This window comes from Heloderma suspectum, chromosome 5, assembly GCF_057233095.1.
Source record: "Heloderma suspectum isolate Gila_16-S chromosome 5, 16-S_ref, whole genome shotgun sequence".
In the NCBI taxonomy this organism is placed as follows: domain Eukaryota; kingdom Metazoa; phylum Chordata; class Lepidosauria; order Squamata; family Helodermatidae; genus Heloderma; species Heloderma suspectum.
In genome coordinates this window covers 70,026,140-70,042,242 of record NC_139462.1, presented here as the reverse complement: position 1 = coordinate 70,042,242, position 16,103 = coordinate 70,026,140, and the positions used below count along the sequence as shown (strand labels likewise).

At 43.8% G+C, this 16,103-nt stretch overlaps 1 protein-coding gene across 8 annotated transcripts in view; it reads right to left on the bottom strand.

Annotated features, from left to right (window-relative positions):
• The window catches only part of RAPGEF2 (Rap guanine nucleotide exchange factor 2), a 251,319-nt gene that overhangs the window by 137,335 nt on the left and 97,881 nt on the right, over positions 1-16,103 (bottom strand). For 7 of the 8 annotated variants that reach the window (XM_084856366.1, XM_084856370.1, XM_084856368.1 and 4 more), the window contains exons 3-4: positions 15,025-15,081; positions 3,017-3,100 (exon numbers count right to left, since the gene is read on the bottom strand). In XM_084856366.1, coding sequence (XP_084712492.1) covers positions 3,017-3,100; positions 15,025-15,081 — 141 coding nt within the window. Of the gene's footprint in view, positions 1-3,016; positions 3,101-15,024; positions 15,082-16,103 lie in introns of those variants that run through there. The other variant, XM_084856377.1, reaches the window with a different exon arrangement.

The following is a 16,103-nucleotide window of genomic DNA, read 5'->3' as shown; positions in this document are numbered from 1 at the left end:
CTTACTCCCACTTGTAGACAATTAAGGAACAAACTCTTCCCACTTTATTCTACCACAGATCCCTATTTTTTTCCATTCTACCTCCACCTCTCCCATATAATCCCCACTGATAATCAGTAATGCCAATGTGCCCAAAGTCTTTTTTAAAAATGTCACTTTTTAACATGCACATGCCACTAAGAAGAAAGAGAAGAAGTGTATCAGCAATATGTCTCAACTTAGAACCCAAGCCTTTCAGGTTTTTAAAAGTACATTGGGGACCATCTCCTGCCCTGTGTTCCACGGCAGTTTCTCCAGACACCTCAAACAAGCTTCTTAGTGATATCCACCATGGCCCAAAACTGAGGTCACATGCAGAGATGTTTTTGGTGACTACAACTCAACTGTTGTAGTCTGGAACTGTTCCTCCAGTGGAATAAGGCCTGAGCACTTTTTAGAAGGAATGCAAGGCCTTTTGATTGGGGCAAGAATTGTGTGGCAAGGGATGAGCCAGAGTTACTTTTACTGGCTTACTTTTCCAAATATGTGTTTTTATTACTTGCTTCTCAGAATTGTAACCTTGTCTAAGCTGTAGGGCTAGGGTAAAAATACAGATAAAGAAATAATGATGTAATTTTACAAATCTGGGGACACTCTGAAACAACTTTGTTACTGGGGGTTGGGGGGAGCCATGCTTTGAGACTCCAAAATTCTACACCAGATCTTAACAAAGATTTGTTAAGATCTGATTTCCGTTTTGGAACGGAAACTGCCTTGGTCGCCCTGTGGAATGACCTCTGCTGGGAGAGGGACAGGGGGAATGCGACCCTGTTGATTCTCCTGGACCTCTCAGCGGCTTTCGATACCATCGACCATGGTATCCTTCTGGATAGGTTGTCTGGGCTGGGAGTTGGAGGCACTGCACTACAGTGGTTCCGCTCCTACTTGGATGGCCAATTCCAGAAGGTGGTGTTGGGGGATTATTGCTCTGTGCAATGGCAATTGTGCCATGGGGTTCCACAGGGCTCTATTTTATCCCCCATGCTGTTTAACATCTACATGAAACCGCTGGAGGAGGTTATCCGGAGGTGTGGGCTGAGGTGCCATCGATATGCAGATGACACCCAGCTCTACCTCTCTTTCTCATCAAAACCAGGTGAGGCAGTGGCTGTTCTGAATCAGTGCCTGGGCACGGTAATGGACTGGATGAGGGCTAATAAACTGAAACTCACTCCAGACAAGACGGAGGTACTGTTAGTGGGTGGTTCGTCTGCCTGGCTAGGTGATATTCAACCTGTTCTGGAGGGGGTTGCACTCCCCCTAAAGGATCAGGTTCGTAGTTTGGGGGTGCCCTTGGATCCAGAACTGTCACTTGAGGCACAGGTGAACTCAGTGGCACGGAGTACTTTTTATCAGCTTAGGCTGGTATACCAACTACGCCCTTATCTGGACAGAGATAGCCTAGCTACAGTTATCCATGCTCTGATAACTTCTCGTCTGGATTACTGCAATGCGTTATATGTGGGGCTGCCTTTGAAAATGGTCTGGAAACTTCAGCTGGTCCAAAATAGGGCAGCAAGATTGTTAACAGGGACTGGCCTGCGAGCTCATATTACGCCAGTACTTTTCCAGCTGCACTGGCTGCCAGTCCATTTCCGGGCCCGATTCAAAGTGCTGGTGTTAACATTCAAAGCCCTTAACGGCTTGGGGCCAGGTTACCTGAAGGATCGCCTCCTCCCATATGTGCCTGCCCGGACCTTAAGATCATCTTCAGCAGCCCTTCTCCGTGAGCCCCTGCCAAAGGAAGTGAGGCGGGTGCCTACTAGGAGGAGGGCTTTTTCTGCTGTGGCACCCCGTCTCTGGAATGAGCTCCCTAGTGAGGTTCTCCTGGAACCTACATTGTATTCCTTTCAGCGCCGGGTGAAGACCTTTTTATTTTCCCAGGCATTTTAGCATTTTAGCTTTCTAAATTTTTAGCTTTGCAGTTTTAAATCTGTATTTTAAACTCCTGCATTGCTGCTAGGTTTTATTGTGGTTGTATTGTTATATTGTGGTTTTAATGTTCTATATATTTTAAATTGTTTTATTGTGTGCTGTTTGGTTTTAATTTTTGTGAACTGCACAGAGAGCTTTGGCTATTGGGCGGTATAGAAATGAAATAAATAAATAAATAAATAAATATAAATAAATAAATAAATAAAAGAGGCAGAAGAATAAAGTGTTGCCCAAATTAGTAAACAGTATAAAAAGCAGTTGTTAGTATTATCAGGAATTTCTAGTTTGTCAATAAAACAGATTATGTTCCAGGATGCAAACTCATTTTTCTGGTTTGATTTATGCCAGTAGTTCTCAATTATTATTTTTCCACATATCACTTGAAAATTGCTGGGGGACTCAGAGGACTTAAAGGGCCCCATGAACTGGTAGAATTTTCAGGAAAATTAGTAGACTGTACCACTGCTGTGTAATGAAATCCATGGGCCCTGGGCTGGGCCTTGTTAGTATGTTGGATAATCCAGCCCAAGACAAAATGCTCTACATCGTCAGAAAAGAAAAATCAAGTGCAAATACAGATACTCCCAACTGTACTGCAACATTTCCATGGACCACTTGAATGGAGCCTGAATGGTCAACAGACTGAGAATGTCTGATTTATGCTATAATTCAGTTTGTAAAATAACTTTTCACCTGGTCATCGGAAGGAAATAAATTTCACTGACTGAGCTTCCCCTGCCCCGCCATGTTGGATAACACAAAAAGGATGTTAGCAAGGGCTTCCTGCATTTATCTACCACGGCAAACAGCATGGATCACTTGCTACACTCTTACCTTGTAGAATAAGCATATGCTGAAACTACTTTCGAAATCTAATTAGAGACACAATGGATAATGTGCTAATGAACCAAATCAAACCTGGAAACTATGTTAAGCTCTTCATATTTTTGATGCAGTATCAAGCAATTGCTATTTCTTTAAATATTAGATGCATACAATTCTGGTTTAAATACTGAAACTGAAACATAAATTCCACTCATACCTGCTCCTTGGAAGAAACATTGATTCTTTGATAAATACTGAGCCAGACAGAAGAATATACCAACAGGTCCCAATATCATCAGGGCTAAAAATAAAGATGAAAAAAATGTCAGGAACTACCCTTTGGACAAAGGAAAATAGTTAAATGTTTGCAATAAACATCAATATGAGAAGACTGCAATACATAGTTACCTCTGATTGACTATTATTAACTGGTAGAATTTTCTAAAATTTATGTTTTCCTGGACATGTCTGAGTTTCATACATTATTTTTATATATCAAACCAATGTGAATTATACTTTAAAACTGCATTTGATAAGATCTACTGATTGTTAGAACTGCATGGAAAAGTGTGCATAAGAAGAAAAAGGAGGTAGAAGCTGCAACTCCCTCACAGTTTGCTGGAATGGGAGGAAAGTGCATAGATGGGGTGCCCTCATAGGGACCCTTCAGATGGTATACTGGATAATTGTGCAATTTTGCTTCTTCTTAGAAAGGTGCGCAGTTCTTCCCCCATTCCCCTATTTTCCTCTATTCACAGGAGCAATCAGGGAAGCCTCACGATGGCATGTTCAGGGGAAACTGTCATTGTACTCTGAGCAAGTTGCCATTGTGTAACTTCGCTGTATCATGGTATCAGGGAAGGCTGTGTGTGTTTGGCTCCAGCTGTCCCTCGGCTGCTTGTCAAATCTCAGAAAAACAGCTTGGCAGGCTGGAGCAAAGAGGCCACAAGAGAGGCCTGCTCTTGCCAGGTGACCCTGTCAGCAACCGGAATAAGCCACGCTGAAAGGGCTGGATGTGCCTGATCTCGGCTGATCTCAGCAGCTAAACAAGGTCAGCCCTGGTTAGTACTTGGATGGGAGACTGCCTGGGAATCAGGCTTCCTGCATTGAGCAGGGGGTTGGACTCGATGGTCTTGTAGGCCCCTTCTATGAGCACCAGAGGACATGATAACCCACGGTGGATTAAATAACCCTTACTGCAGATTGTGGGTTATCAGTAGCTTATTTTGACCAAATAAACCATCGTGGATTAAATAATTCCAGACAGGCAACACAATAACCAATGATGGGTGAAATAAGCCATGGTAACTTATTTAACCCATCATGTGTTATTATGTCTGAACCCAGTCAGTGAAACTTAATTTTGAACACACAAATACTGAATGGTTTGTGTTGTAATGTTGTCACAGAACAACCACACAAGCACATTTTGATGTCATCATCCCCTTTCACTTATACCCCTTCTTCTCCCCAGCCTTTGTTTTATATTTTCTAAATGCTGCTACTTTTGTGCAAGGTGTTCCATGTTTCTTCCTAAACAGAATTATAAAGCAGCTTAATGGGGGGGGGGGGTGAGAACTGTTAGTGATGGAGCAAACTGTTCGATCTTCTTTCTTCTTGTGTTATTAGAACAAGTCAGTGAGAGACAGGAAGATCCTTCTGACTACAGAGAATTATCTCTCAAGAGCTTCTAGGAGAACAATTTTGAACATGACAAGTAACTGGGAAACAAGTTAGTTTCTAATGAACATTATATTATATTACAACAGTATTTGTTGATATCTTTAGATACAATGACCCTGACACACCTTTTATCACTTTAAGATTATCCACATATTAAATTGTGCACCTGTTACTAAACCTTTCACACCACCACCACCACACATGAAGAGTTCTACTTAAGGATTTCAGTTATTCTATCATTCTATAATATTTCGATCTAATTTTAATTGCAAGCGATAAAAACAAGAATGCAAGAATTTGTGGTCAAGCCCATGCATTTTTTAACAGAAGATGACAGCATAGCTATTACAATTCAGAACTACTGGGCTAGTTCCAGCTGAATGCGCCAATTCTAAATTCTTTTTAAAGGTTCTTAAAATGAAGTGAAAAGGCATCTCAGTGAGAGGCACTGCATTGTATGTATTGGTAAAATAGAGATTTAACTAATACAAACAATACCTTATTTTGTGTGCTAAAGACCTTCTTGGCCTATGACAATAGGCTAATTCACACGTGCATATAAACCATTTGATGTCTCAATCACTAATTTATTTATTTATTTATTTATTTTATTTTTTATTTATTTCATTTCTATACCGCCCAATAGCCGAAGCTCACTGTGGAATGGCAATTCCACAGTGTTTTGAAGTTGGCCTGGTAATAAAACTCTTATCTATTATTGTGTTTGATCTGAGATGGCCGTTTCTCACATACTTGATCAGCACTTACTCTGCCCATTCACACATAATGGAGGCAAGTCATGGGTTAATAAATCCAAACCTAAGAATTAATCATAGGTTAATTTTGGATTGTTTAACCCACGAACAACCCAAAGTGTCCGGGTTCGCACATCACGCTACAACCAACCATCAGCCTGATACAAGGTTGATTACAGAAAGCAGCAGGGGCTCCCATGGGGCACACAACCTGGCAAATCGTAGGTTATTTAACCCATGATTTGCCATCTCCATGCCAATTGGGTGTCAGGGTGGACACTGAGCCCATAGAATCCCAGAGGAGTTCTGATTCTGAGGAAGAGCAGTCGCTCCTGGGAGAGCACCGCGCTCCTCTTTCCCAGGGCCCACAGCTGACGGAGATTCCTCCCACCAGCATTCCTAGATTAGAAAGCAGTCCAGGGAGTGACCAAGCACAGATAGCAGACTTGGTGGATGCACGACGCAGACGCAGAGAGCGGCGCCAGATGGAGGGCACGGAAAGGAGGCGAAGTGCCCGGCTAGCGCGCAAACAACGGCTGCGCCCCGAGGATCCGAGGGAAAAGGGGAGGGACCCTCCCTAGTCCTTAAGTTCAGGGGTCTGCCAGTAATTCCCTTTCAAACGGGGACCAACTGTTTCAACTTAGGGCATAGGTACTCTGCTGCTCAGATCTAGTTGCTACCTGTAGAGTTGTTAAGTTGTAAAAGAAGAATAAAGCTTTGAAAGGAATCCCTTTGTCTGTGTCTGGACTTGGTTACTGGATTAGACTGAGAGAGGCCTCCAAGGAGCCCTTGACATTGGGTCACTGAGTGAGGAACACCTAAAACTCTTCACTCGTCTCCTCTTACAGTCCTGTTGCTCAGCTAAAGCTCAACTTCTTCACCATTCCTGTCTCCATTATTTTCAGACATGCTGCTCCCTAACCTTGGAGCTCTATCTCCTCCCAAGATCTTCTTATTTGACAGCACCCACTGTTTAACAAAGCCCTTACTGAAACATCTTAGCCTGATCTTGTTTCTTCACTGCCATTCAGCACTCCCATCTGCTGTAGTCAATCCTTGTTCTCCACCCACCCACTGTTTTTCATCACCTGGGAAGCACTGGGCCAATTCTCCATTCTTAACTTAGTGTGCTGTTGTTGCTGCCAGCCAGTAATACTAGTTTGGTAAATTCTATTATAATCCAAGAAAAGACAAACACTATTAGAAATATGATCATACCCTAACTTTTACAAAATGCTCACAAACTTTTGCAAGCCCTCAGTCATAGAATTCACCAATCAGAGATTTAGATTTCATTGTGTAAATGACTTCCCTTATGAGGGATTTTCAAATACCAACTAACAGGACAAATCAGTTCACTGAGGTATTTCACCTTTCTTCTCAATAAGAAACTTTGCAGATAATAGCTGGAGCCCTCTCAATTCTCCTGAGTAGCACTGCATGGCAGCCTCCCACCGCAAACCTGAGCTGGCTCTCAGTTAATAATTCTCTACAACTGATCACATTCAACACATATCCTCCAGAAGAGATGACACTTTATCTAAAAATTATGCCACTCTTAAATTTAATTTTTATATATGCAGAGTCAACTACAAAATTCTTGAATACACTTGTTCTAATGGTTAAAGTTGCCTCAGAGAAGCTCCCTGTGGAAGAATATATTCTTAATAGAATATTTAAATAAGCAATTCTGATTTACTGCAGTGCAGACCTGGCCAGCGCCCAAGGCAACTTTGCCAACTGTCGTGCTATCAGAAGGTATAATATACCTTCGAAGGGAATGAAAAAAAGCAATAGACAAGCCTGGCTGCAGCTACTCTTTGTATTATTAAATATCCAACTCGATGACTTCCACATGGGAACACAATGAGAGTACATATACATTGCTTGAACAGGTCTCAGCATGCCACTTAAAATTAGTACACCAGGTTTTGCTGAGGCTTTTAAAACAGACTTTGTTCATTCAGAAGGCTTTCAATCATTTTCAGATGTCTCTTCCTTGTCCTTGGAAACAAACGCTAAGAGGACAAGTAATAAAACTCTGAAATCAATGTTCATTATACAAATAATGCAGACTACCTGCAAACCATGGTTTACATATCAGCAGCCCACAATAGAGCGGTCTCAGCCTGTCTCCCCGCCGCACACACCCCACACACCCTCCTCTGAACAATTTTTTTCCCTTTTAAATCAAGCCTTCGTATAGTTAAAAAAAAAACACCTATGGCCAACAGTTAACCCTAGAACAAAAGCAGCTGTCTCCATGTCTTCACAATAAAGGGCACTGACTGCCTTAGGAAGTTGTATAAAAGGCATTCTAAGTTTTGCGGCTGAAACATCAAGCTGCCTCCTTCCTGTAACTGAGGTTACAGATCGAGCAGACGAAACCTTGTCACTCTCTGGGAACACATGAATTCCAAATGGGCCTGTAAACTGGATAACTTCTTTTCATTTGGAAGGCTATACTTTGAGCCCTTCTGAATAATAAAAGTCACTGGCTTTTAGCCCAGTTATGTTATTTACCTGAAGCACAGGACAGCACTTACTATAGCTAATTAGCTTATTCCCCTTCTCAAACTCTTCCTTCAGTGCTGGCTCCAGGTTCTTGGGGGAGGGGGCTTGGGCAAGTTATTCTGACTGGACCCACCTCCTCCTTGCTGTTATCACTGCTCATTTGCTTGCCCCTTCTCTCTCACTTTCTGGGCTCAATCTGCAAAGCTGCCTAAAGGGAGAGCACAAAATGGGTAGAAAATGGGGGATACTGCTCCTTCTTCTTGCTCCTGTCATTGCTCAATTGCTCAGAGAGGGTAGGTGGACAGGCAGAGAAGGCAAGTGAACAGGTGACAGCAAGGAGGAGCAGCAGCAGGGAGTCCTGGGGGTCAGCAGAGGGCCCCCTCCTGGTGTATGGGACTTGGCGAGTGACCAGTGATGCCAACTCCAGATGCCAGCCCTGACTTCCATTCCATTCCTTAGAAAATGCAAAATTTAGGACATCTAATTTATCAATGCATCTATGCTATTAGCATTTGGGCAGGTGCATAAATTTATATTTTTGCACCAACAGTTTTATTTAATAAAATTCTGATCCTTAACTGTTGCATCCAATCAATTGACCAAACTAAAAAGACTTCAATGTCTTTTACAATCTCACTAGCTAAATGTCTGTTTGACAGGCAGAGGAGGTTCAAGGGTATTAAATGACCACACTTAGTCACCGTATGTTCTATGGAAGAGGTCTTGTTTACAGACAAGAAAAATATTTTTGTGCTTGAAAAATCTCAAACATGAACTATTTTCTCAAAAACATTTTCTACTTTTTTATCATAAAACTCACAATGACTTAAAAACTAGAGCTGCAGTGCCGTCTTTAACAATCCAATTCAGCCTCAGAGTTTGAGAATTTGTTGTTAATGTAGATACCAATTACGTTCTAGCAACATATTGCTTGCCATTTTATTATTTTTAAATGCAATGTTTTATTATTAATCTGGGTGTATTTTTTAAATCTTCCTTGTCATAGTCTTACTTTCCTGATATACAATTTGTCACTTGCCACTTTCATTGCTGTCACAAGATGTGGTGATGACCACCAATCTGATTACTTTAAAGGGGGATTAGAAAATTCATGGAGGACAAGACTATCAGTGGTTATTAGTCATGACAGCTATATACTTCCTCCAGGATCAGATGTAGTATTCAGAAGATAAGGGAGCAACAGCAGAAGAGGTCTAGTACCTACACATGCCCTGTTTGTGGGCTTCCTATAGGCACGTAATTGGCCACTGTGAGAAACAGCATGGTCTATGTTCTTATCTTCTGAATGCTTTCAAAATTACAACCTGTTTCTTCTGATCCTGAAAAAATACCCACTCTCTCATGCTTTCATTAGCACAAGGCTCTTTTTATTAAACTTCCTCTAGCTCCATTCTTATCTCCCTTTTGCAGCCTGCTTTACTTTTTGACCATTATTTCAAGCATATTTCCCTCCATTCCTTCCATGTCCACCATACCTTCTTCATTTCTTCTTCATTTTGAGCTCCTCCTCCCCTTCAAATATCTTAAGGATCCATTCCTGCCCCAAGTCATTCTCTGCCCCAAGTCTTCTTCTCTTCTATTTTGGAACACACCCATCTCATTTCTCTTTGTTCTCTCTGTAAATTTTAAAACCTAACATCCTTTATTCTGTCTCTATCTCTTCTCTTCCTGACGCCTTTGGAAAGCACTTCCCCTTGATATTCATCTCAGCCTTTGTCTTGCTTCCTTCTTCATAAGAAAACATCTTTAAGAATCACCTCTTATTTCACATTTACTCTGATGCATGCTGTACCTACCATTCCTTTCCCCTGCCTTACTGACATTTTGCTTTTAACTATCTCCATGCTCCCTGTGTTGTCTCTTGGATTGTCAGTCTGAGGACAGGGGCTGTCTTTTCCTTTCCTTCCCTCCTGCCACACCTACAGCATTTAGTATTGTTAAGCACTTAGCAAATCTATCATACCTCAGTCTTCCCTCCACCCTCACCATTTTTTTTTTGAAGAGACTCTTAACCTATGATAAAATCCTCTCTCCTCCCTGAGGGAGGATTTTATTGCTACTATATTGTTAACCTTGTTGTAAACAGTTTTAGATCGTTTTAATTCCTATTGTATTATTTTTGCTCTTTATTTACAAGCCATATAGAGTATGTTTTTATATAGAAAGGCAGGACAAAAATGTCAGAAATACATTTTTTTGTCCTGAGGACTGATACTCTCCACTTGTCAAAAGTTCCACTCAGCCAAGAAACTACTGATTAAAGAAGCCCTCCTTGGATCCTCAAGTTTTGAACAACTTTCGCCCAGTCTCAAATCTGCCATTTTTGGGCAAGGTGATTGAGCGGGTGGTAGCGGTGCAGTTGAAGGCGCACTTGAAAGAAACTGATTATCTAGACCCATTTCAGTCGGGCTTCAGGCCTGGGCATGGGACAGAAACGGCCTTGGTCGCCTTGGTAGATGATATGAGGAGGGCTCTGGATAGGGGTGAATGCTCCTTCCTTGTTCTCCTCGACCTCTCAGCGGCTTTCGATACCGTTGACCACGGTATCCTCCTGGACCGCCTGGAGGGGTTGGGCATTGGGGACACCGTATTGCGGTGGTTCCGGTCCTTCCTCTACGGCAGGTACCAGAGGGTAGCACTGGGAGAGGAGGTTTCGGACCCGTGGCCACTTACTTGTGGGGTGCCACAGGGTTCCATCCTCTCCCCGATGCTATTTAACATCTATGTGAAGCTGCTGGGAGCTATCATCAGGAGGTTTGGGGTGCAGTGTCATCAATATGCGGATGACACGCAGCTCTACCTCTCGTTTAAATCTTCACCAAGGTTGGCCGTAGAATCCCTGTCCAAATGTCTGGAGACGGTGAGTGGCTGGATGGGGAGGAATAGGCTGAAGCTGAACCCTGACAAGACCGAGGTACATTTGGTGGGAGACAAGAGGAGGCTGGGGGATGTTGACCTGGTGTTGAATGGGGTACGGCTACCCTTGAAAGACCAGGTCCGCAGCCTGGGGGTCATTTTGGACTCCCAGCTGTCCATGGAGGCTCAGGTGTCAGCTGTGAGCCGGACAGCGCTGTATCAACTCCATCTGATACGGCGGCTGCGCCCCTTCCTTCCCGACCATCTGCTCCCATCGGTAGTACATGCCCTGGTCTCCTCTCGTTTAGACTACTGTAATGCGCTCTATGTGGGGTTACCCTTGAAGACAGTTCGGAAGCTGCAGCTGGTACAGAACGCGGCGGCTCGCCTGATTAAAGGCAGCCGCCGGCGAGATCACATCACTCCAGTGCTGAAGGAGTTGCAGTGGTTACCAGTTGTTTTCCGGGCCAAATTCAAGGTGTTGGTTTTGACCTTTAAAACCCTATATGGTTCCGGCCCAGCCTATCTTAAGAAGCGCCTCCAGCAGCACCAGACAGGCCGCTTAACAAGATCAGCCTCGGATGGCCTTCTCTCTGTCCCATCAGCCAGGACAGCTAGACTGGTGGGGACGAGGGAGAGGGCCTTTTCTGTGGTGGCCCCCACTCTGTGGAACTCCCTCCCTAAGGAACTCCGTCAGGCCTCCTCTTTAATGAGCTTCCGTCGTGCATTAAAAACGTTGTTGTTCAGGCAAGCATTTGGGGTGGTTTAGGGTATTTTAGAAAATGTTTTTATTGTAGAATTTTATTGTTTTAAACTGTTTTTATTGTATGTTGTACATCGCCCAGAGTGGCTGGGTGACCAGCCAGATGGGCGATTAATAAATTTAATAAGAAATAAATAAATAAATAAATACTGGGTTGATACCTGGGAAACCTACAAGCTAGGGTCCATAGGTAAAGGAAGAGGAATTGTGGTCAGAGAAAGTGCATCTGCCAAGTCAAATTATTTCCTCCTCCGCCCCAGAAATCCTTTCTCTTGGGGGAAGGAGAACTTGACTCATCCTCCAAGACAATTTTTCCCTATCATTACAATCCTCAAAGCTGTGAAGGAACAGTCCTCCTTGCAGTTTAATGAATGATTGGAGCTGAGAACCTGGCCTGAGTGGATACATGTCCCCAAGTAAATTCCCCCAGCCCCCACTTTAGCCTCAGTTGAAATGGCAGCCTGCCAATTCCCAGTGTTCTCTGGCAGCCAATCCAACTCCAGGTATTGTCTGCAAGGGTAAATAGGGTTCTTCTTTCAGTCAGGGTATTTTCCTACCCTGTCTCCCCATTTAGGCTTTCATGGTGTCTATATGTGGTAGGCCCATTTTGCTAAAATACAGTAGTACTTCCTCATACTGAGCTTGCGAGAAGATACCTTGGCTTTTATTTCCATACCAAAAAGCGACCTCTAGGTAGGGATAGCAGAGAATTCCGCCACGGATCACGGTGAGGCCGAATGCCAGTGCATTCGGCCCCCCGAACTCCGTGGCGAAACGGCCTGCCACCCCCCCACCCATCCCCACCGGGACGAGACTCACCTGGGGCGGATCTTCCAGGCGGTGGCGACTCCGGTGGTAGCTGCGGCAGCGGCAGCTGCGGCGGCTGGTCTTCCGACCGGCTGCCACCACCGCCATTTCCACTCTTGTTCTTGTAAAAAAAAAAAAAAAGACGTGATAGGCTACGTAAAGATTTACGTAGCCTATCACGGCTGGGTGGGTTAATAAAAAAAAAACGCGTACGCAAATGGCGGCGGCTACGGCCGCCGCCATTTGCGTTCCTTATTTTTGCCCATCTTAGTCTACGTAAATATTTACGTAGGCTATAACGGCAAAAATCAAGTGGAATGCAAATAGCGTAGTGGGCGCTATTTGCGTCCCTTTTTGATTCCCCGTTTTAGCCTTCATAAATATTTACGTAGGCTAAAACGGGGAATCAAAAAGGGATGCAAATAGCACCCGCTACGCTATTTGCGTTCCCCTTGATTTTCGCCATCATAGTCTACGTAAATATTTACGTAGACTAAGACGGGCAAAAATAAGGAACGCAAATGGCGGCGGCTGTAGCTGCCGCCATTTGCGTATGCGGGGGTTTTTTTGTTTTTTTTACCCAGAGCCCTCCGCAGCCGGAAATCCGGCTGCGGACGGCTCTGGCCGGGCCAGGCCTGGCTGGCTGCTCCGCGGAACTGCCGCGGAGCACAGCCGGCCTCAGAGAATTCCGGGGGGAGGAACGGAGCGCCCCCCCCAGCGAGGATTCCGGGGGGAGGGACGGAACTCCCCCCACCACCACCATCAACATAATCTGCGAAAAGGTTAAGTGACTTTCGTACATCCCTACCTCTAGGCCACTTCTCTGCATGCTTACTCAGAAGCAAGTTCTACTTCGTTGAATGGGACGTTTTCCCAATTAAGCACGCATAGGATTGTAGCCACAGCTTCTCAAAATTGTTGTACTGTGTTTTGCCTAGGGGAGGATACAAACACTCTGACACTCACACAGAGGCAAATAGACCAATCATTACTTTATAGCTTGATCATCGTAGGAGCTGGTTTGAAGAGTGAGCCTCAGAACTTACTAATGGGCAGTGAAGAAAAGAAACCATTTTGAAATGGTCATGTTCAAAATAGGCAGGCTCACAATGCAATATTATGGTGGCTTGTCAGTCCTACAGTATGACCCAAAAACAATTCAACTGGCACTTAAGACTGTACAATGGGATTAAGCCAGAGTTTATTATGTATATGTATCTATACACAGTTTGCACCATTATGAAATCGCTAATCTCTTTCTAAGTCTATAACAAACAGGTTACCCAATGCTTAGTGGAAGATTTGTCAAATACAATGACACAAATTCAAGACAACCAAATTCTGTTTCCTATTTATCCATTATGGATACAAACTGCTAGGCAGAAAATGAGAATTAAAACTAAGCACACTGTAAGGCGTTGGAGAGAGCAATCCTATGGCCTGCTAGACACTGTCTAGCGGGCCATAGGATATGCTCTTTTCCAGGAACTGACCTCAGAGCCCTCGCTCCAAGGTTGGTTCCCGGAAAACTGACTGCCCCTCTCGTCCATGCTGCCTCTGAGGTGTCAAGGGCTCCTTGGAGGGCTCTCTCAGTCTAATCCAGTAGCTAAGTCCAGACACAGACAAAGGGATTCCTTTCAGAGCTTTATTCTTCTTTTACAACTTAACAACTATACCGTTTGCAACTAGATCTGAGCAGCACAGTACCTATGCCCTAAGTTGGAACAGTTGGTCCCCGTTTGAAAGGGAATTACTGGCAGACCCCTGAACTTAAGGACTAGGGAGAGTCCCTCCCCTTTTCCCTCGGATCCTCGGGGCGCAGCCGTTGTTTGCGTGCCAACCTGGCACTTCGCCTCCTTTCCGTGCCCTCCATCTGGCGCCGCTCTCTGCGTCTGCATCGCGCATCCACCAAGTCTGCTATCTGTGCTTGGTCACTCCCTGGACTGCTAACTAAACTAGGAATGCTGGTGGGAGGAATCTCCGTCAGCTGTTGGTCCTGGGAAAGAGGAGCGCGCTCCTCTCCCAGGAGCGAATGCTCTTCCTCAGAATCAGAACTACTCTGGGATTCTATGGGCTCAGCGTCCACCCTGACATCAGGCAGTGCAGAGAAGCCCTGTCCTCCGCACTCACAAGAGGAAAGCGGAGCAAATGAAAGGGGGCGTTCCAGGGGTGTTCAGAGGCGGGGAGAGCGGAGCTGCACGTACAACACACCCTATGTGTCGTACGGCAGCTTCCTCTCCCGGTCAGTCCCCCGCCACTGGACAGCCGAAAACGTCTGTCTAGCGAAAAAGAGCAAGGCAGGACGGGTGCAGAGGGAACGATCCCCCTGTGCCTCTCCTGCTTTGCTTTGGATAGGCAGTCACCTCCAAGGTCGGAGGAAGCCACCTATCTAGTTTGGATTGCGTCCTAAGTTCTCAAATATCCGACTCCATAAATATCAAAACACTTCTCTACAGCAAGTATTACTACAGTCTTAAATGCTTTCAGACTAACCATGCCTATTAAAATGTAGTCAAGATGCATACATATTTCTCCCTTATCAAGACTTACAAAGGACTATCCTTATTAAATAAACAAAGTGGAAGCAATATTAAGTCAACAGCATTACAGAACGTCACTAGCTACAAAGCCTCCCTTTAGTTCATCTCAGATGTGACAATCTAGCTGATTTTAAATGCTTTTATCATTTTATTCCAAATTATGTCATTCCTTCCTCTCCCTCGTACTATTTGAGGTGACACATTGCTGTGCAAAGATTACATAGTGTGGATCTTCAAGTTTCTCCATAAGCAATTATGGTATAAAAGTAAAGACAACCACACTCACTAGTACAAAACTTCATTTGCTTCATGCCTTTCGTATCTCACTGTTTCGCACATCATTCTGTAAAAAAAGAAAAGAAAAACCATTTATAATTAAAGTTGCATTCATTACATACTCGATTTTCATGTTTTTAGCCCTTAATCCTATTTAAATAATTGTACATTTTCTCCTAAATCTGTGCACTCTTACTAGCTACTACTCTTTATTACAGCTACCAGTTAAATTAAAGCAACATATGCTGGGAATAAGCTGCTGTCAATAACATTCAGTTGTGTTGTAGCAGTTTTTCATTGTGGATTTTCAAATACATATCAGAAGGGAAGACATGATAGAGGTCTACAAAATTATGCATGTGTGGAGAATGTGGATATGGAGACATTTTTCTCCATCTCTCAAAATACTAGAACCTGGGATCATCCTATGAAGCTGATTGGTGGGAGATTCAGGACAGAGAAAAGGAACTACTTCTTCACACAACACATAGTTAAACTATGGAATTCGCTGCCATAGGATGTAGTGATGGCCCCCAATTTGGATGGCTTTAAAAGGGGGTTGGACAAATTCTTGGAGGAAAAGGCTATCAGTGGCTACTAGTTTTGATGGCTATGTGCTACCTCCAGTACTAGAGGCAGTGAGCCTACGTACACCAATTGCTGGGGAACATGGGTGGGAAGGTGCTGTTGTGCTCATGCCCTGCTTGTGGGTTCCTGGTCAACAGCTGGTTGGACACTTTGTGAACAGAATACTGGACTAGATGGACCCGTGGTCTGATCCAGCATGGCTCTTTTTATGTTCTTAATAGATCTGCAGAAAACAAATGTTGTCTACCAAACAGGTATATTTGATTTCAGGTAATTCAGAATATTATTATCCCCACAAAAAAGTTATTTTACTGTAAATGTGATTAGGAAAATTGTAATTATTCTAATAAGTCAGATATCTTAACCTTACATTAAGAGAAGCTGAAAGGTCAGCTTACAGGAAATGTGATAAACTCTCTGTTTTAAGAAACCTTTTAAAGCAAGTTATAGATGCAAGAACAAAATTAAAGGACTTGAAAGGGGCTTCATAAGGGTGTGCAG